Source organism: Mytilus californianus, unplaced genomic scaffold, assembly GCF_021869535.1.
Source record: "Mytilus californianus isolate M0D057914Y unplaced genomic scaffold, xbMytCali1.0.p SCAF_2, whole genome shotgun sequence".
NCBI lineage: Eukaryota > Metazoa > Mollusca > Bivalvia > Mytilida > Mytilidae > Mytilus > Mytilus californianus.
Genome location: NW_026262668.1, coordinates 32,842,322 through 32,867,422, shown reverse-complemented (window position 1 = coordinate 32,867,422; position 25,101 = coordinate 32,842,322). Strand labels below are relative to the sequence as shown.

Sequence of the window (25,101 nt, the reverse complement as noted above, 5' to 3'; positions counted from 1 at the left end):
CTGCATGGGCTCGATAATATGTATCATCATTTCTTGTGTATTTTAGTCCAGACCCATCTAATTAACCATCGAGGTGACCTCCAAAGACTGCCGACGGTCATATAACCCGATATTAACATAAAAATAGATATAAATAGATAGTGAACAAGTGCAATTGGATTTTTCTAGGTCTGTTTGATTTTATATTGTAGGTTAAAAAAATGTGTTCAATGTTGACATTCTTTTCCTTTTGATAGCTGAACATAACCTATCTCTAGCTAAGGGGTTAAATTGAAGGTCACATGAATATGGATTCAATGAGGTCAAATTATTCACTTGCATCTTGTAGCAAATGCCCCTTTAAATTTTTTTTATAAACTTCGTTTTTTGCTGGGATTTAACAACAATTTGTTAATAGGTATACTTTACAATGTGCTTTTATAAATTGATTCACAGTGTCAACAAATATTTGGCCTAAAGTGAACTTCATCCTTTCATATTATACCTTTCTCTGCCTTATATATAAATGTGAAGGCAAGGTTATTTATGACATGTCAGTTTTCAAATTAAAAGAATTCAGTAATTCCATTTCTATCTGTTTTATTATGCAGACAAATGGCCATATCAAAGTTAATTACCAAATACAAAATCTTAAATTTGCACTTACATTACTCAAGGTGAAAGGTGTTCTAAAAATAATAATAAAATTTCACATATGACAAGTTTATACCATGGCAACAAACCATGATGTTATTATATTTGTAAAATTTCTTGATTTTCCTTGCTTTATATCAACTTTTGAAAATGTTTTAGATTAGAACAATCTGTGCACAGCCAAAAAAAATCAATTTTAGATTTGGTGTGATATATTGTTTTATTTGTTATCGTCCTGAATATGCATGAAACATTGGCCAATTCACATGGAGGGTACAAAAATCAAAAATAAAATCTGAAAAAAAATCTGAATACATTGTGGCAAAGATGTCTTTCAATTAATATTTTATCTACATTCAGGAAGGAATTAGCAACACACAAGTTTTCCTTAATATACAAATGTATGCGATCAAAATGCTAGCCTTTATGTAATGATGTTTTTTGTTTGTTTTTGTTTTTTAGCTCTCGGTTCCAGCTTTTGATCAGTTGATTTCAACTAAAGGCTTGGAAAGAAAACAGGTATTTCAGATCTATTAGTATTGAATTAACAGAAAAAACTGATAAGCAGGTTCTCAGACAAGTGATTTTTTATTTGCCTGGGACTGCTAGACCATTTGAATTAAGGCAATTTCCCCCATATTGCGGACTAACTCCAGTATGCCTGGATTGTTTTCTTCAAAACTATACGTTATTGTTGGGATTGTTAAATGGACGCTCCCTTTAAATTTTTTTCAATTTCCAGAGTTACTGGACTTTAATTTAACTCATGTATGTTTTTCTACTGAGCCATGCTATTTACTTTTGATTCAATGCCTTCTAATATTCCAATTTATTTTTGCAACAATTTCAATATGCACAAAAAGGTGTATCATGTGCTCTTGGCGTATCACACTACTTTAGAGTCATAGGTAGAAGTGGTGAGACTTAAAAGAGAAGTGCTTGTTCGTTTGCTCTATAATGTTTGGTTTTTACAATAAATATTTTAGATAATGGGCCATATGTATCTTATTTATTTAGTTTTTTGTATATATTGTTCAAATCATACATTAGAATACAATTAAAGTAACAGTTGTCTCAGTTTATGTCTTAAATTGTCATTTTTAGTTACAAAATTATATTTTTTCTACTTGTTAGAAACTAACTAAATATCTAGCACTATTTAAAGATAATTTTTTTAATTAAAAGGGAATAGAAATTATCATTCAATTAAAAGGGAATAGAAATTATCATTTATCAATTAAGATTCAATTTTCAGTATTATGAAAAGAGCAACAGTTTGGATGTAAATTGTCTTGCTGCATGTGTAAAACATTGTGTGATCTGAATTTCAGATTGAAAGTTTACTGTACCAGTTGATACAACCTTATGCTTCACTGTGTTGTATTTATTCTACTCAGTATGGTGGCTTATCTTACCAACACAGCCCTGCAGATTATACTGATGGAATTGATGACCTTTACATGGAGTCACAACTAGAACCGTCTGTAATAGACAACCAATCGAGCGATAATATGCTGGAAGACACCAATAAATTTAAGAGAGTGTTCAATTTTTTAGCATGTAAAGCACATAGTAATGGCATGTTTGCTCAGAATCTCTTTACTATGCTTACAGAGTTTACCCTAGAAAAGCAATTTTATTATCCATACTCTGAAAATCTGAGTACACTGCTAGTCAATGGAGTAAGTTTGAACACACTACCTGATAATGTTTTCCAAACTTTTAGAAAGTTGAAGGTTTTTGCTATCACAGATGTGCCTATGGCTAAGACACCTATTTTTCCATCAGGCATATCCCAATGTTCAAATCTAGAGATTGTGTGTCTGAGTAGTATGCATGGTTTAAAGGAATTACCAAGTGATGTCATTTTAGGACCAGCTCTAAGAGTATTCCATATTTACAATATTCCCATAAGGAAATTAGATATTGATTGGCCTGTGTCCAGTTTGTTGACTTCTTTAACATTAACTGGATTACTGATAGAGGAAGTACCAGTTAAAATCAGCAATTTACACCGATTGGAGGAACTAATTTTAGATTACAATCCAATTACATCTATACCAGAAGAGATTGGACGTTTGGAAAAGCTGAAAATTCTTAGCATGAAAGGTAGCTTTAATTCATAATTATTATGATAATGATTGATTTATTGCAACTAAGTATCTAGAGACCAAATGTTAGGTACTGTGTACTGGAGCAAAAACCATTGTTTTGAAAATTTTGTATGGTATTGAAGAGTTCAATATTCTGAGTTTAATTTGTTTGTTTTTTTTTAAAAAGTAAGATAATTAAATTTTTCTAACGGTTCATGAATATTTCGACTTAAAACATGTTACTGTAAATTCATAATTTTTGTAACATTTTTGCGAAATATTGGGACAGGATAGGTTTCACAAAATAAAAGCTTGCATTTTAAATTTTCATAGCATTATTTGTTTGCCAAATTATCTGAAAATGCAATAATTAATTCCACACTTTTGTCCATTGTTCAACTATCATATTTGATAAATGTAAGAAAAATTCAGAAATTTTACAGTGCATTATTATGGTGTAGAGAATAAATGGAAATACTGACAACTATTCTTGAACTTTTGGTATTTACCAGGGCTTCCAAAACGGTCGATTTGTCTGGACTTGTCTGATAAATTATGTTCTTGACTTGTTGTGCTGAGCTAAACCTGAACCGAACAAATGATATTTACCAGTTGACAAGTCTTAATTGTAGCCATTTTATTTTTCTAGGTATACCATGGATACATTTACAACAAAAGTCAGAAATGCCAAAAGCAATGTACCAAGCATGGCATGAAGATAATGCATTCATTAGAAACTACTTTAACCAGGAGGTATGGATATATATGTCCCAATGGATTAAGTATCAGACATGGGTGTGGCCAGGAGAAATGATTTCTGATTTTGCTGATTTGGCATTTACAGTTATTGTCCCTTTTAGCTCACACAAGGAGATATTGGGTATACATCAATGATGCAGTGGGGCCTCAGCGGCCTAGAGGTCTAAGTAGTTCAGCTACTGTATCACTAACCTATCGACACTAAGGTTGTGAGTTCTAACCCCTCACATGGAAGTGCACGTGACTCCACAATCTTAATTGACAAGGATTGTCAGTTTTCCTGCTGAAGGTTGATTGTTCTCTCTGGGCACTGCGGCTTCTTCTACCAATAATAACTGACTGCCAGGAAATAGCCAATAGTGCTGAAAGGGGCATTAAACACCAATCAATCAATCAATCAATGATGCAGCAACCTTACAACACATTACTTGAAGACATCTACATGACCTGTAATATTAATTTCAATGTTTTCATTAAAATACAAGATTGTTATTAAATATAAGTATGATACGTAAAAACCAGCAAAAATTGACATAAAAAGGATAAAAGAGGAGTTTGATTGGAAAAAGGAAAACAAAAATGTGGGTTTTTTTATAATGGAAAAATCTAATAACATTTTACTTGTATTTTAGAAGGTAGAAGAACTATTTAGTAAGTTTGATTTGAACAACAATAACATACTGGATCAGCATGAATTAGCCAGACTGAACATGTATTTACTCCTGAATATACCTCGTATTGGGCTTAAATCATTAGGTAAGTTGTTATGGGTTTTGTAGACACAGATTTAATAAAAAAAATATCTTCAAAATAGACGAAAATACATGTTTTAACCTAAAAAAAAATGCATGTGATGTTGTATTTATTCAATATCAATAATATATTTTCAATCTGTTCAATATAAAGACTAATTTAATTATAAAAAGTTGATTTCGAACAAAACTTTTAGCATTGTTCCTATAGAAATTTGCATTTTTTTGTTGTTTTTGTTTAGTTACAGAATACATTTAAGAAGGCTTTGATTTAAACATCGTCATTTATCAGTTTTAATTTGTCAAACACACAAAAAAAAAAAAATTCAATAGGAACAATGTTGAAAATTTTGTCAGAAATCAACTTTTTATGATTAAATATGTGGAAAGAAATATTAAAACCGGGTTTAAGCTAGGATTTTGAGGGCTTTAGTCACTTTTGTGCAGGATGAAAATCAACCTTATTTTGGGTAGCAGCAAGGGACCTAGGATGTATATTACTATCTATACATCTTTGTCAGACTTTGAAGGACTTAGGCATACTAGGCAGTTACTGCATGATTTGACTGATGTGGCACTTTAATACGAAGATTAGGATACAAGATCTAGAAATCTAGTTCACAATTTCACTTCAGTTAGTTTCAGAGTACATTCCTAATCAGCAAAATTTGGGATCCATTTTTTTTTAAAACCAGGAATCACAGCATAAATGAACTTGTAAGGACTATTTCACTGCATTATTCATACTCATTATCCTTAAAAACGTTTTAAATCGATATTTAGAATTAATTCTATAAAGTTGGAACCAGGGATTTGTACAAATCCTTATTGGAACAATTCTAATGACTTTAAATTGTAAATTATCATGAATAGATCACGTTTACTTTCGATTTCCCAATGAAATGAAAATGGGAAGTGACAAGTGGATAATAAATTCAGAATGAATCCGGATTCATCTACGGATTGGTTCGTGTTTAAAAAAAGCAGGAAATTATCATTTTTTAAATTAAATTTGCTAAATAAGAACTATATTTGTCTCTTTCATTTAGTTTCATACTTAATTATTTTGTATTTTACGTTTTAATGTCTTTAAATTCATAAGAATACTTTCTCGCATGCGCAGTTCATCGTAAAGGAAGCACCTGTTTGACTCGTGAAAACACTTCTGAATGTTATGAATAAAGTTCTATCATTTTAATCTAAAATTGTCGAAAGTTTTTGATTAAAAGTTATATCAAATATGACGAAAATACGTTCATTTGACGAAACTACGACAAATGAACTGCAAATTATGATCGTTTGAGAAATATTGAAATTAAAATGTGAACTGTCCGAGGGAAAACTCAAATGACAAAACTAAGACAAACGAACTGCAAATTGTGCTCGTTGATAAATATTGATATTGAAATACCGACTGACTGATTTTACTGGGGAAAATAATTATGATGATCAATTATGAGGTTGATAAATAATTAACGGATAAGTGACCCATATGATGGCGATAAGCCGATTATCTGTAATCACAACTTATAACACCTGTTGTAAATGTTAATTAGCTGAGGGTCATAAACTTGTCAGAAACAATAAGACAGGTAGAATTATAGTATTTTCATGTGAAAATATTTTTACTCTTTCCAAATTTAAGTGACGAAATTGATTTGGAATACTTTCGTCATTTTGAAAACCGTTTCGTAAATGACGAAAATGACGAGCGCTAGCAAAATCACTGTTTAAACTCAATTGAGCTTTGAAACGTACACACATTTTACGTATCCATCTCTTGCCTATGTTTTATTATTGTCAAGTAAACATCTGGTATTAGGAAAATATGCTTTTTTTTAAAACAAATGAAAAGTTCTGCTATTGCACCACTAAAAAGTCTAAAACCGATTTTAGTACACTTATGGTGAACATATATTATGATGCAGCTGTAAATGTAACAGTTTACGTCAGAACATCAAATTTATTTCAAAAGTTTGAAGTCGTTTTTATGTCAATCATTGTTTTGATGCCCAAATTATTACCATGTCAAGATTGCCTTTTGTTACTTAATCTTACAGTAATAAAATTGGAATAAGAAAGAAATTTCCTACTGACTCAAATTTTTTTTGTAAACCCTGGCTAGTAGGTCTGTCTTGCTGGGCTAGCAGTTCTTTCAACAGGACTAGTAAAATCCTGCTACCAATAAGTCCTGGGATAGTGAGCTGTAACAAAAATTTTAACCCCTGAGTTATTGTGATAAAAAGGACATTTTTTTCCTCTTTTTCTTTGCCACCCTGAAAATTGTAATAGATAGTGCTACATATGTACAGTTTTTAGCTCACCTTGCCTTAAAGGCCATGTGAGCTTTTCTCATCACTTGTCGTCTGTCGTCCGTCTTCGTTAAACTTTTACAAAAATCTTCTCCTCTGAAACTACTGGACCAAATTTAACCAAACTTGTTCATAATCATTATTGGGGTATCTAGTTTAAAAAATGTGTCTGGTAACACGGCCCGCCAACCAAGATGGCCGCCATGGCTAAAAATAGAACATAGGGGTAAAAATGTAGATTTTGGCTTATATCTCTGAAACCAAAGCATTTAGAGCAAATCTGATGGGGTAAAATTGTTCATCAGGTCAAGATCTATCTGCACTGAAATTTTCAGACAAATCAGACAACCCATTGTTGGGTTGCTGCCCATGAATTGGTAATTTTAAGAAAATTTTGCAGGTTTTGGTTATTATCTATTATTATAGATATAGATAAACTGTAAACAGCAATAATGTTCAGCAAAGTAAGATCTACAAATAAGTCAACATGACCAAAATGGTCAATTGACTCCTTAAGGAATTATTGCCCTTTATAGTCAATTTTTAACAATTTTTTGTAAATTTTTGTAATCTTTTACAAAAATCTTCTCCTCTAAAACTACTGAAACAAATTTAACCAAACTTTGCCACAATCATCATTAGGGTATCTAGTTTAAAAAATGTGTCCGATGACCCCGCCTAGTAACCAACATGGCCGACATGGCTAAAAATAGAACATAGGGGTAAAATGCAAGTTTTGTCTATTATTTTTTGAACCGTTATAAATAGAGAAAATCTGAAAGGAGCAAAAATGTTCAGAATAATGAGCTCTACCAATTGTCCATATACGTTAAAACTGTTAGACAAATTCTTATTTGAGTTATTGCCCTTAAATGACAAATTTTACCATTTTTTTCATTTTTGCCTATTATCATGAAAACTATGATATTTAGAGAGAAACATTTTTTTTCCGTTATGCCTTATATGATTTAAATTATAATAGATAAATAAACACTTTAAATCACAAAAATGATCAGCAAGGCAAGATCTATTGAAAAGTCAAATTTTGCCGATATAGTTAGTAGACTGTCACTCTTCATAGGAGTGATTGCCCTTAAATGAGGATTTTTTTTACCCTCTTTTGTGTTTTGAGCAAAAACTAAAGAAGATAAGAGAGAAACTAAACAGACTAAAAGATCAGTAATACAAGAGCAACAAAATAGAGATTTTTGTCATGAAGTCTATTCTCATCTACAATGTTGGAGAGTGTCCTTTGTTTGATATGCAAATAGACCAAGGTGAGCGACACAGGCTCTTTAGAGCCTTTAGTTAAAAAGAAATTAGTATCAACAGCCAAAAGTGAAACAATGGAGCCACCGGTAAGAAACATTTTGTTGACTGATTCTGCACACAAAAAGGGTTCAGAAACTGATCTGCATTTCTCATATTCCATTTACAAATTCTATTTACAGGAGACAAGGAGTATGGTGGAATCCCTCCTGCTATTTTTAGACTGAAGTCATTAGAGAAGTTAAACTTATCATATACAGCCATAACAATGGTGCCGTACCAAGCTAAACATTTGTTGAAGCTTACTTCTCTGAATTTGGAGCATTGTCCGTTGTTAGAGGGTATATCTGGAGACGTTGGACTTTTGCCTAATCTAAAGAGTAAGATTCTTAAGGAATAGAAAAGAATAGAAAATGTAAATGACAACAGTATTTTTTAAGGTTTATTTGCTCTGTAAATTAAACTAACTTAAGAAAATTGTATGATTTCAGAGTCCTACTATGACCTACATTTCCTGCTTTTTCCCAATTTGTTCAACTTATGTGATGTGTAATTATCAGAGAAAGCAACAGTAGCTAGACTGATTTTGTAGATAACTAGTGTTTAGATACTTACATAGATATTTAGGGACCAGCTGAAGCCTGACTTTGGATGCATGATTTTCTCGCTACGTTGAAGACCCATTGGTGACATAAGGCTGTTTTCTGCTCTTTGCTGATTTTGTTGTCTCTTTGACACATTCCCCGTTTCCATTCTCTATTCTATAGATAATTATTTTTAAGAGCTATCTATATATAAAAAAGAAGATGTGGTATGATTGCCAATGAGAAAACTCTTCACAAGAGACCAAATGACACAGAAATTAACAACAATAGGTCACTGTACGGCCTTCAACAATGAGCAAAGCCCATACCCCATAGTCAGCTATAAAAGGCCCTGAAATGACAAATGTAAAACAATTCAAACGAGAAAACCAACAGCCTAATTAATGTACAAAAAAATGAACGAAAAACAAATATGTAACACAGCAATAAACGACAACCACTGAATTACAAGCTCCTGACTTGCGACAGGCACATACATACAGAATGTGGCGGGATTAATAATGTTAGCGGGATCACAACCCTCCCCCTAACCTGGGACAGTGGTGTAACAGTACAACATAAGAATAATATATGTATGTTATAGGTATCTATTTGAACAACTGTCCATCCTTAGAAACACCTCCACAAGATATTGTTGGACGTGGAGTTGATTCTGTCAAAGCCTTTCTGAAGAGAATTGCAGGAGGATTCATAGAATGTCATCGCACAAAACTTATGTTCATTGGACTAGGACAAGCTGGCAAAACAACGTAAATATTATTAGATTGTTCTTAAAGCAACATTTGTTTGATGTTAGATTCTATTTGTGAGCTCTTAAAAAGTTGGTTAAGAACTGCAGAAAATATATCAAATTTTCTGGCAAGATTCTTGTAAAGAGGAGATCAATGAAAAATTGTAAATTTTATGAAAATTCTATCACTGTAAATTCAGAAATTGTTGAGAGGCTTTCATAAATGCAAATAATTTGACTGGGTGAGTATAATAATAAGAACTTGCATTCCTATATCAGATACATATAACTGTATGCAGATTTTTTTGAAATCACAATAATTAATCTCACATTTTTGCCCTTAAATAGCTCACCGAAGTGAGCTTTTAACATCACTTGGCCTCTATCATCCATGGACGGCCGTTAACTTTTTCAAAAATCTTCTTTTCTGAAACTACTGAGCCCATTGGAACCAAACTTGGCCACATAACATTGGGGTATCTAGTTTTAAAAATGTGTCAGATGTTCCTGTCTTCCAACCAACATGGCAGACATGGCAAAAAATAGAACATAGGGGTAAAATGCAATGTTTGGTTATTATCTTGAAAACCATTGAAGATAGAGAATATCTGACAGAGTAAAAATGTTCAGAATAAGATCTACTTAATGTCTATTGACATCAAAACTGTTAGACGCATACCTATAGGAGTTATTGTCCTTAGCCAAAGAAAACCATTTTTTTATACGACCGCAAAAAAATTTGAAGTCGTTTAATGCTATCACATCGTCGTCTTCCGAGGACATTTGGTTTCCAGACAATAACTTTAGTTTATGTGTATGGATCTCTATGAAATTTAATCAAAAGGTGTAATACCACAAAAGGAAGGTTGGGATTGTTTTTGGGGGTGATGGTCCCAACTGTTTAGGAATTAGGGGCCAAAAAGGGGCCCAAAACAAGCATTTTTCTAGTTTCTGGACAATAACTTGTGTATAAGTATTGTGATTGCACTGAAATTGTACCACAAGGTTCAATACCACAAGTAGACGATTGGGATTCATTTTGGGGGTAGTTGCCCAAATCGTTCAGGAATTAGGGGCCAAAAAGGGTCTAAAACAAGCATTTTAATTTTCAGGCAATAACTTGTGTTTAAGTGTATTGATTTTTCTTAAATTGTACCACATTTTACAAATAGAAAATTCTTCAAATGTTATTTTTTTCTAATAGGGGGGTGGGGGGCAATTTTTTTCCCTCAAGATTTAAGAAATTGTCAATTTTCCAAAGAAAAATTGGGGGTCACAATTTATTTTGCTAATTCTTTGTATATAGTCTGAAAACAGATTTACTAAGTATTGCGCAACAGCACAGTGTATTGCACAAAAGCAAGAAATCTTCAATTGAATATAAATTCAAATCATATAATCAATTTCAAGTTCTTTGACTACATTTATTCTGTGTCGGAAACCTATAATGTGTCAAATATTTAATTACAATCCAATTCAGACCTGTATCAAGCTTGAATATTGTGTCCATTTTTGCCCCAACTGTTCAGGGTTGGACCTCTGCAGTCGTATCCAGCTGCGCTAGGCGAAGCAGTTTTTTTCATTTTTACCCATTATCTCGAAAATTATAATAGATCGAAAGAAACTTTACATAACAAAAATGATCAGCAAGACAAGATCTATAATCTTTTTTTACAGGATCGAAATTGTTAGTTGAAGTTATTGCCCTTTAATGATGGTTTTATCATTTATTATTGGTCTTTGATTGTTTTAGATTACTAAAGTTCATTTATTTCATATAGATTACTGCAGGCCTTAAGAAGTGAGAAGAAGAAAACTGAGAAAACAGAAGATGTTGAGCTAACTGATGGGATAGATATAATACCTTGGATTGTACCAGTTGAGCATGAGGGCAGAAAAATAGACATTACCTACAGTTGTTGGGACTTTGCAGGACAAACTGTATATTACAATACTCATCAGGTAATCATTGCACAAATTACACCAGACACAATTCATGAGTGAATCAATATCTGGCAAGTGGTTAAAGCAATTTAATTTGTTTTAATACTATTTGAATCATTCCAAGACATTGAAATCAGTATAGCTCCACTGTACAGCTTGGTTCATTTGACTTTAACTTAGATATAGCTGGATTTCAAGTTGTTGAAATCAGTATAGCTCCAAAGGACAGTTTGATTCATTTGAGATCTTAAATTTAACTGAATTCCATGATGTTGAAATCCGTATAGCTATAAAGGACAGCTTGATTCATTTGACTTTAAAATAGACATAACTGAATTACTAAGTGTTGAAATCAGTATAAATTCATTGGACAGATTGATCTACTTGACTTTACCTTAAATTTGACTGAATTACTATGTCTTGAAATCAGTATAGCATCAAAGAAACAACTTCATCCATTTGAATTTACTTTAAATTTAAATGAATTCAAAGGTACTGAAATCAGTGTAGCTCCAAAGGACAGTTTGATTCATTTGCCTTTACCTTAAATTTAACTGAATTCAAAGGTGCTGAAATTAGTATAGCTCCAAAGGACAGTTTGATTCATTTGACTTTAACTTTGATTTAACCAAATTCCAAGGTGCTGAAATCAGTGTAGCTCCAAAGGACAGTTTGATTCATTTGACTTTATCTTTTATTTAACCAAATTCTAAGGTGCTGAAATTAGTATAGCTCCAAAGGACAGTTTGATTCATTTGACTTTAACTTTGATTTAACCAAATTCCAAGGTGCTGAAATTAGTGTAGCTCCAAAGGACAGTTTGATTCATTTGACTTTATCTTTTATTTAACCAAATTCTTAGGTGCTGAAATTAGTATAGCTCCAAAGGACAGTTTGATTCATTTGACTTTAACTTTGATTTAACCAAATTCCAAGGTGCTGAAATTAGTGTAGCTCCAAAGGACAGTTTGATTCATTTGCCTTTACCTTAAATTTAACCAAATTCAAAGGTGCTGAAATTAGTATAGCTCCAAAGGACAGTTTGATTCATTTGACTTTTACTTTGATTTAACCAAATTCCAAGGTGCTGAAATCAGTGTATCTCCAAAGGACAGTTTGATTCATTTGACTTTATCTTTTATTTAACCAAATTCTAAGGTGCTGAAATCAGTATAGCTTCAAAGGACAGTTTGATTCATTTGACTTTATCTTTGATTTAACCAAATTCTAAGGTGCTGAAATTAGTATAGCTCCAAAGGACAGTTTGATTCATTTGACTTTAACTTTTATTTAACCAAATTCTAAGGTGCTGAAATTAGTATAGCTCCAAAGGACAGTTTGATTCATTTGACTTTAACTTTGATTTAACCAAATTCCAAGGTGCTGAAATCAGTATAGCTCCAAGGGACAGTTTGATTCATTTGATTTTAAGAACAATATGAATTAAACTTTATAGAAGTAGTGATAAATATCAAATTTTAATAATTGATAGAATTTACCTAGAAAAAAGAAATTTTGGTTAAAGAGAATGGTTGTTTGGAGTTTGAATTCACAAGACTGAAAAGAAAAAAACATATTGTCTATTTGCTACCAAACTTTTAAGCACCGATTACAATGGATGTTTTTTTTTTTTTAGTTTTTCCTTTCCAAACAGGCAGTTTATGTATTGTTATGGAACATGAGGATGGGATTCGAGCATGCTGGATTAGATTTCTGGTTGAGTTCTGTAGCTTGTCACTGTCCAGATGCCCCTGTCATCATAGTTGGGACACAGTTAGACCAGGTATGGTAGATTACTGAATTTGAAAGCTTACTATTTTCCTTATTTTACTAGTCTTCTGATGTATGTTTTAAACTTTTTGGTCTACTTTTCTTTGTTTATCCATCTTTTGTTATGTAAACATGGATGTGTACCTTGAAATGTCTTAAGTTTTCACAAACATAATGTATGTAATTCCAAAAATGGGTTCTAGGTCCGGGTTAATAATTGTTAGAACTGTATATGCATTATTTTTGCACATGTGAAGATGGTTCATGGGTTTTCTAATTAAGTACATAGTAGTGTATATTGCTTCATTCTTGTTATAGTATAGATGTCTAGAATTGGAAAGTAGTGTTTATCGCTTCATACTAGTTATAGTATAGATGTCTGGAGTTGCATAGTAGTGGATATCGCTTCATTCTTGTTATAGTATAGATGTCTAGAATTGGAAAGTAGTGTATATTGCTTCATTCTTGTTATAGTATAGATGTCTAGAATTGGAAAGTAGTGTATATCGCTTCATACTTGTTATAGTATAGATGTCTGGAGTTGCATAGTAGTGTATATCGCTTCATTCTTGTTATAGTATAGATGTCTAGAATTGGAAAGTAGTGTATATTGCTTCATTCTTGTTATAGTATAGATGTCTAGAATTGGAAAGTAGTGTATATCGCTTCATACTTGTTATAGTATAGATGTCTGGAGTTGCATAGTAGTGTATATCGCTTCATTCTTGTTTTAGTATAGATGTCTAGAATTGGAAAGTAGTGTATATTGCTTCATTCTTGTTATAATATAGATGTCTGGAGTTGCGTAGTAGTGTATATCGCTTCATTCTTGTTATAGTATAGATGTCTGGAGTTGGAAAGTAGTGTATAGCGCTTCATTCTTGTTATAGTATAGATGTCTAGAATTGGAAAGTAGTGTATATCACTTCATTCTTGTTATAGTATAGATGTCTGGAGTTGCATAGTAGTGTATATCGCATCATTCTTGTTATAGTATAGATGTCTGGAGTTGCATAGTTGTGTATATCGCTTCATTCTTGTTATAGTATAGATGTCTGGAGTTGCATAGTAGTGTATATCGCTTCATTCTTGTTATAGTATAGATGTCTGGAGTTGCATAGTAGTGTATATCGCTTCATTCTTGTTATAGTATAGATGTCTAGAATTGGAAAGTAGTGTATATCGCTTCATTCTTGTTATAGTATAGATGTCTAGAATTGGAAAGTAGTGTATATCACTTCATTCTTGTTATAGTATAGATGTCTGGAGTTGCATAGTAGTGTATATCACTTCATTCTTGTTATAGTATAGATGTCTGTTGCATAGTAGTGTATATCGCTTCATTCTTGTTATAGTATAGATGTCTGGAGTTGCATAGTAGTGTATATCACTTCATTCTTGTTATAGTATAGATGTCTGGAGTTGCATAGTAGTGTATATCACTTCATTCTTGTTATAGTATAGATGTCTGGAGTTGCGTAGTAGTGTATATTGCTTCATTCTTGTTATAGTATAGATGTCTGGAGTTGCATAGTTGTGTATATCGCTTCATTCTTGTTATAGTATAGATGTCTGGAGTTGCATAGTAGTGTATATCGCTTCATTCTTGTTTTAGTATAGATGTCTAGAATTGGAAAGTAGTGTATATTGCTTCATTCTTGTTATAATATAGATGTCTGGAGTTGCGTAGTAGTGTATATCGCTTCATTCTTGTTATAGTATAGATGTCTGGAGTTGGAAAGTAGTGTATAGCGCTTCATTCTTGTTATAGTATAGATGTCTAGAATTGGAAAGTAGTGTATATCACTTCATTCTTGTTATAGTATAGATGTCTGGAGTTGCATAGTAGTGTATATCGCATCATTCTTGTTATAGTATAGATGTCTGGAGTTGCATAGTTGTGTATATCGCTTCATTCTTGTTATAGTATAGATGTCTGGAGTTGCATAGTAGTGTATATCGCTTCATTCTTGTTATAGTATAGATGTCTGGAGTTGCATAGTAGTGTATATCGCTTCATTCTTGTTATAGTATAGATGTCTAGAATTGGAAAGTAGTGTATATCGCTTCATTCTTGTTATAGTATAGATGTCTAGAATTGGAAAGTAGTGTATATCACTTCATTCTTGTTATAGTATAGATGTCTGGAGTTGCATAGTAGTGTATATCACTTCATTCTTGTTATAGTATAGATGTCTGTTGCATAGTAGTGTATATCGCTTCATTCTTGTTATAGTATAGATGTCTGGAGTTGCATAGTAGTGTATATCACTTCATTCTTGTTATAGTATAGATGTCTGGAGTTGCATAGTAGTGTATATCACTTCATTCTTGTTATAGTATAGATGTCTGGAGTTGCGTAGTAGTGTATATTGCTTCATTCTTGTTATAGTATAGATGTCTGGAGTTGCATAGTTGTGTATATCGCTTCATTTTTGTTATAGTATAGATGTCTGGAGTTGCATAGTAGTGTATATCACTTCATTCTTGTTATAGTATAGATGTCTGTTGCATAGTAGTGTATATCGCTTCATTCTTGTTATAGTATAGATGTCTGGAGTTGCATAGTAGTGTATATCACTTTATTCTTATAGTATAGATGTCTGGAGTTGCATAGTAGTGTATATCACTTCATTCTTGTTATAGTATAGATGTCTGGAGTTGTGTAGTAGTGTATATCGCTTCATTCTTGTTATAGTATAGATGTCTGGAGTTGCATAGTAGTGTATATCACTTCATTCTTGTTATAGTATAGATATCTGGAGTTGCATAGTAGTGTATATCGCTTCATTCTTGTTATAGTATAGATGTCTGGAGTTGCATAGTAGTGTATATCGCATCATACTTGTTATAGTGTAGATGTCTGGAGTTGCATAGTAGTGTATATCGCTTCATTCTTGTTATAGTATAGATGTCTAGAATTGGAAAGTAGTGTATATCGCTTCATTCTTGTTATAGTATAGATGTCTAGAATTGGAAAGTAGTGTATATCACTTCATTCTTGTTATAGTATAGATGTCTGGAGTTGCATAGTAGTGTATATCACTTCATTCTTGTTATAGTATAGATGTCTGTTGCATAGTAGTGTATATCGCTTCATTCTTGTTATAGTATAGATGTCTGGAGTTGCATAGTAGTGTATATCACTTTATTCTTATAGTATAGATGTCTGGAGTTGCATAGTAGTGTATATCACTTCATTCTTGTTATAGTATAGATGTCTGGAGTTGTGTAGTAGTGTATATTGCTTCATTCTTGTTATAGTATAGATGTCTGGAGTTGCATAGTAGTGTATATCACTTCATTCTTGTTATAGTATAGATGTCTGGAGTTGCATAGTAGTGTATATCGCTTCATTCTTGTTATAGTATAGATGTCTGGAGTTGCGTAGTAGTGTATATCGCTTCATTCTTGTTATAGTATAGATGTCTGGAGTTGTGTAGTAGTGTATATCGCTTCATTCTTGTTATAGTATAGATGTCTGGAGTTGCATAGTAGTGTATATCACTTCATTCTTGTTATAGTATAGATTCTGGAGTTGCATAGTAGTGTATATCGCTTCATTCTTGTTATAGTATAGATATCTGGAGTTGCATAGTAGTGTATATCGCTTCATTCTTGTTATAGTATAGATATCTGGAGTTGCATAGTTGTGTATATCGCTTCATTCTTGTTATAGTATAGATGTCTGGAGTTGCATAGTAGTGTATATCGCATCATTCTTGTTATAGTATAGATGTCTGGAGTTGCATAGTAGTGTATTACGCTTCATTCTTGTTATAGTATAGATGTCTGGAGTTGCATAGTAGTGTATATCACTTCATTCTTGTTATAGTATAGATGTCTGGAGTTGCATAGTAGTGTATATCACTTCATTCTTGTTATAGTATAGATGTCTGGAGTTGCATAGTAGTGTATATCGCTTCATTCTTGTTATAGTATAGATACAAATTAATGGTAAAGGATAGTAATGTATATCTTTTCATTCTTATTTAGATTCCTATGCCAGACATGCCTGAGGCAGAGCTTATGGAGAAATATCCACAGATTAAAAAATTTTGCTATGTCAGCTCTACAGCAGGGACAGTAAGTAATCTGTAAAACCAGCAATATTTTCACATAGGTTACAAATTTAGTTATCAAGGCCCTACATCAAGGATACGGGAGCCCTTTAGTTTTCACCATGTCAGTCAACAATTTTTGCAAATGCAAAAACTCCAAAAGCATTAATTTTTGAAAAAAATTAGTTGAAAAATCACAAATTTTCAGAAATGTCTTTAGTTGTTGTGCATAATATGTAGATGAGCTTATTATATTTTGGTGAAATTTGACTCTTTAACTTTGGAACTGTCTTTTATAACTGCACAATCTCCAAAACTATATGTAGGAGGCCAATGAAATTTTGCACAGTTGTTGTGTATAAAATGTAAATGTGCATATGTTTTGGTGAAATTCAGCTCATTACATTGGAAAATACTTTGTTTTTGTTGAAAAATAAAAAATTAAAAAAATTGAAAACTGTCTTTTATAAACACACAAACTCTAAAAGTATAGGTAGGAGGCCAAGGAAATTTTGCACAATTGTTGTGCATAATATGTAGATGTGCATATTGTATTTTGGTGAAATTTGGCCCTTTAATTTTGGAAAATACTTTGTTTCTGTTAAAAAATCACAAATTTTGAGAACTGTCTTTTATAAACGCATAATTTCCAAAAGTATAGGTAGGAGGCCAGGGAAATTTTGCACAATTGTTGTGCATAATATGTAAATATGCATATTATATTTTGGTGAAATTCAGCCTTATATTGGGAAAAACTTATGTTTGTTAAAAAATCACAAATTTTGATAACTGTCTTTTATAAACGCAAAAACTCCAAAAGAAGTATAGGTACGAGGCCAGGGAAATTTTGCACAGTTGTTGTGCATATAATGTAAACATGCATATTATATTTAGGTGAAATTCAGCTCATTTTTATTGGTAAAACTTTAAAACTTTGTTTTTGTTAAAAAATCATAAATTTTGAGAACCTCTTGTGGTAGGATGTATTTAAAAATTTATATTTGATATAGGCATAAGATGCATTGCAAATTGTTTCCTCAAGTCAAATTTTGTTTAAAATTTGGTTTTTGTTCAAAAAATTATTAATTCTGAGAATCATATTTTTTGCTAGGATTTAAATGAGAAAGGTATCGTTTGCTATTAGAAAATGATTCTCTGTATCAAAATTGTTGGTAGCCCACTATTTACGAAAATGCCCACCAAAAAACATAGTGCTTGGATTTTAACAAAACATATATTAATCAAGCGCATCCGGAATTAATTGCTGGTGTCAAAATTTATGAAAAATTGACAACCTATGAACATATGCATTGTATCAGTCTCTTTGCCTCACATAAAAATGTGCAAGTGGGGCCCTTGCTGGCATGTCAGTTTTCTAGTATTGACGTTGAAGATAGGATATAGGTAATCATATTGAATAAAACCACAAAATAACCAAATAATAAAGTTCGAGAGGTCACTGATGGTCTGAAATTATCACCTTTATTTCTAAATTGGCAATTTCTTTTTTTTATAAATATTGCACTTAATAACTGATACCAGGATCCAAAATATGATTTTTCTTTTGTGACTATTCAGATGGACAATTATTATCTTAAATAAGCTTAGTGCCAAGGAGCATGCATTTCAAAAGTATGGTTGAAAGAGTACCAAAAAAGGCAGACAGCAAGAATACATAATGTGATTTAGAAATTTTTGTGTGCATTTATTATTGTGATTATGGAAACAATGTAAGATAAATTACTGAAAATTCTGAAAACAAATAATGACCATGTTATCAAAATTAAAATTGTAAATTTGTATTTATCCCAAACCTAATCTGTAGCAATTATTGTAAAAAAATTTTCGGAAATTACAGTAGAATATCACATGGAATTTTACAATCAGTCTTAACATGTATTTTAGCCGAAGAGCTGAAATCTGTTATCTGATATTAGTCGAGGGTTGACATGGAGTAAGACATTAAAAAAAAAAAAAAAACATCAGTTTTTATCATCAACAGGACTTTTACCAGGCAGGCTTGAGAGATATACATATCACATATGGCAAAATTGGCCTAAAATATTTATTGGTATTCAAAATGCCGAAACTCCATAATTGGCCCTAGAACACAGATAATTCATAGTGCATTTCTTTTAGACAATAAACGCAAATTAATAAAATTTCACCTGCCCTATCTCAATAAGATTTATACAGTGTAGTGTACTCTTTTGGGACAAATTATATCAAAACTATAGAAAAGTCTATCTCTAATAACTCAAAATATTGACAATTTCTTACTAAGGGGGTCTATAATTCAGTTTGACAGCTTCAGACATACTAATTTTTTACCTTTTCAAATTTAACTAAATTACTACTTTACCTAAAATGCATGCCCCAAATTTTTTTACATGTAATTTCATCCCCCTACTTACTATTTTATGCATAAAATATAAAGAAATAAATTTGGAGGGTGTATGAAAAAAATTTGCAAGTTATATACTGTCCACATTAGGGACTCTATTTCACCGAAAATCAAAGGACAATTGTCCCCAGACCAATTGTCACTAAAACATAATAAATAGAATATAAATAACATGCATGTAATCTGCTAACGGAAAACTTTGTTTTTTTTTTCACATGTATAAAATCCTGCATTGTTAAATACAATAGCTTTTCCTAAATCTTAAAGATTTAAATGCATTTTTGAATGTGTATAATAAATACTATTTTATTTCTACATGTAAAAGTATATTTGCATGTAAAATTTAGAGAATATTTTATCATACTGTTTTATTTCTACATGTAAAAGTATATTTGCAAATAAAATTTAAAGAATGTTTTATCATACTGTTTTATTTCTACATGTAAAAGTATATTTGCATATAAAATTTAGAGAATATTTTATCAATAAGGATGCAATTTTTTGCCATTAGAACATAGCTGAGTTAGAGCAGACGTTGACTGATGTTACCATGCATCACTGTTCTCAGATGACAATGAAAATACCAAAAGTTTGGCTTAGTTTTGAGAATGGAATTTTAAAGTAAGTTATTATTAGATTAGTTATTGAGGTTTGTATCACAAAATATGGGTTGCAAATCAGTAGTTAAGTTTTCATTAATGAGTAACATTCAAATTTGTAAGTGGGAAAGAAAATTGTTTATAGTTTTTGTATAGAAGGTGACAATTATTGTTGTTTGTATCGGCAAAAAATATACTCATTGTTTCATTCAAATGCAAGAGAATTAAGATATATTATGACTTAAAATTATTTCTAATGTATGTTATTGCAGTGTATTTTAATGTTCCAGGAGCTGCTTATTGACAATAAACAATTTGCCTCTTTGTTTTTGATTCCTAATTCTTCTTATTACATATTTTTGTGATAGGGAAAGAAATGAAGGAAGAAATATAATGGAGTGGAAACTATTGAGAAAATGTGCTATAGACAATGGTATCTATGACGATAGTGATGTAAGTGATTGCTCTCTAGATTGAAAACAAATGTAATGGGGTGGATAAGTAGGTGATAAAATGTTCGGTTTAATTTCCCGAATGGACAACACCTCACTGGCAATTCCATACCAATTCAACTGGCTGAGCTCTATGAGGTACTGCATCCAATTGCGTCAGGAATATAATTATTTATGATTGCCGCTGGTATGGTAATTATTAAAAATCGTGGTAGATCTGTAAATGATTAATTTGTTTGTAAAATGTCCATGGATTAAGTTTGGCTTTTCATAAATACATTGTGTGGTTCATTCTGTTTCTGGTTCCATTCTCTTTTACACATCTCTTCATTTTTCTTCTGGTAGTGTGTAAAAGAGAACGGAACCGAACATTTCATCATCTCTATAACAATAACACTAGGAACCTCCAATGAGACTGTATACAGACATGTGTGAACAGCAGCTAACCACCGTTAATAATTTTATTCACTCACTTTCACTTTCTATTCAATCTAACTACTCTTATTTCACTTTCACCTTCTATTTTTATCGATAACATCGTCATAACAACAATTATTGTAACATTACTTCCAATTAACGGCAATCATCTCAAAATTTGTACTTCACTGTTTTATTTCATATGTATACTTGTCCTGAAGACGCCGGGCCTCGGTGGCTGAGTAGTCTGAGTAGTCTTACTACTGTATCACTAGCCAGTCAACACTGAGATAGTGAGTTCGAATCCCGCACGGGGCAGGTGCACTATACTCCAATCTTAATTGACTAGGATTGTCAGTTTTCCTACCGAAGGTCGGTGGTTCTCTCCGGGTACTCCTGCTTCCTCCACCAATAAAAACTGACCGCCACGAAATAGCACAATATTGTTGCAATTGATGTTAAACACTAATCAATCATTCAATCCTGAAGATGCCACGCTTGCTGGCGAAACATGTCAACCATTAAAACTATTACTTTGCAGTAATTTATGAGTGTTGTTGTCTTTAAAGTCAATATATTCTTACATTTTTTAAAGACAACTGTGAATACCTAGAGATATCCACTCGATTTTGTCCTACTACATGATCACCACTTCAGGTGTTGGTTCACTTAAACAATTACAATTATTTATTCATTTAACAATGGCATATTTTGACAACATTACAAATTTGTGAGGAATTTTTAATAGCTCTATAGTAAGAATAACCCTTTCTGTTCCTCCTTAACTCTAAATACAAATTCTTTCATAGCATTCCATTAAAAGTGTAATACTCCTACTAATTGATTATTAAATTAAAAATTCAGAAAAAGAATGAATCAGGAAATGAAATGGATTCAATTCGAATACTTAAGTAAAATTCAAAGTTTTTATTACTTTTTATACGTCCGTTTACAGGACGTATTATGGTATACCGTTGTCCGTCTGTCCGTCCGTCATCAACATGTCGGACAATAACTCAAAAGCGCTTGAACCAATTTGCATGAAACTTTGGTGAATTGTTATATCTTGACGTGAGCTCCCTTTCGTTTTTTATAAATTTTAGATTTTAAGTTTCCGAGTTTTGGGGTTTTTTCATTAAAAAAAGGGGGATTTTCCAGTTTTCGGACAATAACTCAAAAACACTTTCACCAATTTGCAAGAAACTTTGGGGAATTTTTTATATCTATTGACATGAGCTCCCTTTTGATTTTTATTGTCGAGCCTGCGACTTTTGTCGCAGAAAGCTCGACATAGGGATAGTGATCCGGCAAATTTAACTAACTTCTTAAAAGCTTTATATTTAAGAAGGTGGAAGACCTGGATGCTTCATACTTTGCACATATATGCCTTATGTTACGAAATTTCCGTCTGTCACATGTCCTTGACCTCATTTTCATGGTTCAGTGACTACTTGAAAAAAAGTTAAGATATTTTGTAATGTTAATTTCTCTCTTATTATGAGTAATAGAATAACTATATTTGGTATGTGCGTACCTTGCAAGGTCCTCATGCCCGTTTTCACTTGACCTCGACCTCATTTCATGGATCAGTGAACAATGTTAAGTTTTCCTGGTCAAGTCCATATCTCAGATACTATAAGCAATAGGTCTAGTATATTTGGTGTATGGAAGGATTGTAAGGTGTACATGTCCAACTGGCAGGTGTCATTTGACCTTGACCTCATTTTCATGGTTCAGTGGTTATAGTTAAGTTTTTGTGTTTTGGTCTGTTTTTCTTATACTGTACGTAATAGGTCTACTATATTTGGTGTATGGAATGATTGTAAGGTGTACATGTCCAACTGGCAGGTGTCATCTGACATTGACCTCATTTTCATGGTTCAGTGATCAAAGTTAAGTTTTTGAGTTTTGGTCTTTTTTTCTAATACTATATGCAATAGGTCAACTATATTTGGTGTATGGAAATATTTTATGATGCACATGTCAGTCTCGCAGGCTTTATTTGACCTTGACCTCATTTTCATGGTTCATTGCTCAGTGTTAAGTTTTTGTGTTTTGGTCTGTTTTTCTTAAACTATAAGCAATAGGTCAACTATATTTTTTGAAGCTGTATGGAAATATTTTATGATACACATGTCAGTCTCGCAGGCTTTATTTGACCTTGACCTCATTTTCACGGTTCATTGCTCAGTGTTAATTTTTTTGTGTTTTGGTCTATTTTTCTTAAGCTATTAGCAATAGGTCAACTTTATTTTTTGTGTAGAAGGATTGGAAGCTGTATATGTCTGTATGGCAGGTATCATCTGACCTTGACCTCATTTTCATGGTTCATTGGGCATTGTTTAGTTTTCTTTGTTAAGTCTGTTTCTTAGAAACTATAAGCAATAGGTCAACTTTATTTAGTGTATTGAATGATTGTAAGGTTGATAGTTGTAGTAAAGCTTTATATTTAGGACTATCAACATAATATCAATGGTTAGTAAAGAAGGCGAGACATTTCAGCGTGTGCACTCTTGTTAAATTTAGATTTTACGTTTCTGAGTTGTGGGGTTTTATTCATTAAAAAAGGGGGATTTTCCAGTTTTCGGACTATAACTCAAATTCTTTTTATAAATTTTAGATTTTACTTTTTCAGAGTTATGTGATTTTTTTCATAAAAAAGGGGGGATTTTCCAGTTTTCGGACAATGCTTTGAGCAGTCATCATGAAACTTTGGTGACTGTTTTATATCTATAAAGATAACCTCCCTTTAGAGTTTCATGAATTTCTGATATGACATTGAGAAGTTATTGAACTTAATTCTTTGAAAAAACGAGGGGTGTATCATGCGCTCATGGCGCAGCTGTTTATTGTATTTGTGAACATGGCTTCAAAAAGGGGTACAGTCCTATAAATGACACAAAATAATATTTTTCATTGATATAAGAATAAGAAGATGTGGTTTGATTGCCAATGAGACAGCTCTCAACAAGAGACTAAATGACACTGAAATTAACAACTATAGGTCACTGTACGGCCTTCAACAATGAATAAAACCCACACCACATAGTCAGTCATATCTATAAAGTTACTGCATTTTCACAGCTTTGAAAAATTCATGACTTTCGTAGATTCTGTCTCTTTTAACTTGTGTATTATTATAAATGTAGAAATTATACTGTTAATTTCTACTGTCCCTAACAGAAAAAAACTCTTTAATTTAATCAGGAAGAAGGTTTCATTTTTTCATTTGTCATCATTTTTCATGTAATAATTTGTTTCAATATGTTATTATTTGCAGATAAGACTTGCTGTAGATTTTCTGAATGATTTAGGTACAGTTCAGCATTTTGACACTGAATTTCTACGTGATCGAGTTGTTATTAATCCACAGTGGATCGTAGACGTTATGGCAAAGGTTGTGTCTGTAAACGAAAAATCAATAAAGGTAATTTTTTTATTATATACTCAGTGCATAAAAAATATCTTTATTTCATAAATGATATTTTATATGGGAATTTGCTGAGAAGAACATAGGAAAACAATTCTAGCATGATTCGTATGGAACTGATTTTTTTTCACACTGAAGAGATTGTAAAGTATTTTGGATTAGGCTGTGAACACATTTATTTGTGTGGCTTTGTAGATCATAACATGTGAGGGGTTTATTTACTTTAGTGCATTTGAGGTATTGTGTGTGGTATATATTTTATTATCAAAGCAGATTTTCGTTGGTGCTGTATTCATTCTTACAGTAAATTTTAAAAAATCACTGATTTTTTTATACTTTTTCAACCTTATACAGATTTTTTACTATCTGAATACATCATGACCAAGGGTTTTGAAACTATTTTCATGTGATATTAATTATGTTTTTTTCAAACTGCAGACCTGCCAACTATCCCAATTTATGGGGAATATCTCCCATGAGAGGTCTTTACCTGAATTTTGAAATTATTATTATATAAACTGAAGACCTCAAAACAGGTATTTAAATGAGTCAAAAGGGTATTTAAGCACATATATACTCATTTAAACAATACAGTTGTAGATTAAGAACAATTATGACAATATAAGAGGAGCGTTAGGTCCTCTTGCGCTTAAAATCCCCAATGGAGATTTTGAAAAGTTAGCAGGTATGAAACTGTCAAATTCATACCAGAAGTCATGGCTAAAAAGTAACCTGTATCAATGGTAGTTGAAGTATTTAAACAACCTTGGCTTTTAAATTTTTGGGATTTGGCATTCCTAATGATGGTTAATTTATAAGTACTTCTGCAACTCCAAATTTATTAAGTGTTATTCGATACCACTGCTTGGTG

General features: G+C 32.0%; 1 protein-coding gene across 1 annotated transcript in view; it reads left to right on the top strand.

Moving 5' to 3' along the window:
* Positions 1-25,101, top strand: part of LOC127729717 (uncharacterized) — a 177,847-nt gene that overhangs the window by 115,059 nt on the left and 37,687 nt on the right. The window contains exons 40-51 of the mRNA XM_052237577.1: positions 1,096-1,152; positions 1,965-2,742; positions 3,376-3,479; positions 4,118-4,241; positions 8,001-8,198; positions 9,007-9,172; positions 10,935-11,115; positions 12,734-12,880; positions 16,864-16,953; positions 19,844-19,953; positions 20,300-20,384; positions 24,081-24,227. Coding sequence (XP_052093537.1) covers positions 1,096-1,152; positions 1,965-2,742; positions 3,376-3,479; positions 4,118-4,241; positions 8,001-8,198; positions 9,007-9,172; positions 10,935-11,115; positions 12,734-12,880; positions 16,864-16,953; positions 19,844-19,953; positions 20,300-20,384; positions 24,081-24,227 — 2,187 coding nt within the window. The remainder of the gene's footprint in view (positions 1-1,095; positions 1,153-1,964; positions 2,743-3,375; positions 3,480-4,117; positions 4,242-8,000; positions 8,199-9,006; positions 9,173-10,934; positions 11,116-12,733; positions 12,881-16,863; positions 16,954-19,843; positions 19,954-20,299; positions 20,385-24,080; positions 24,228-25,101) is intronic.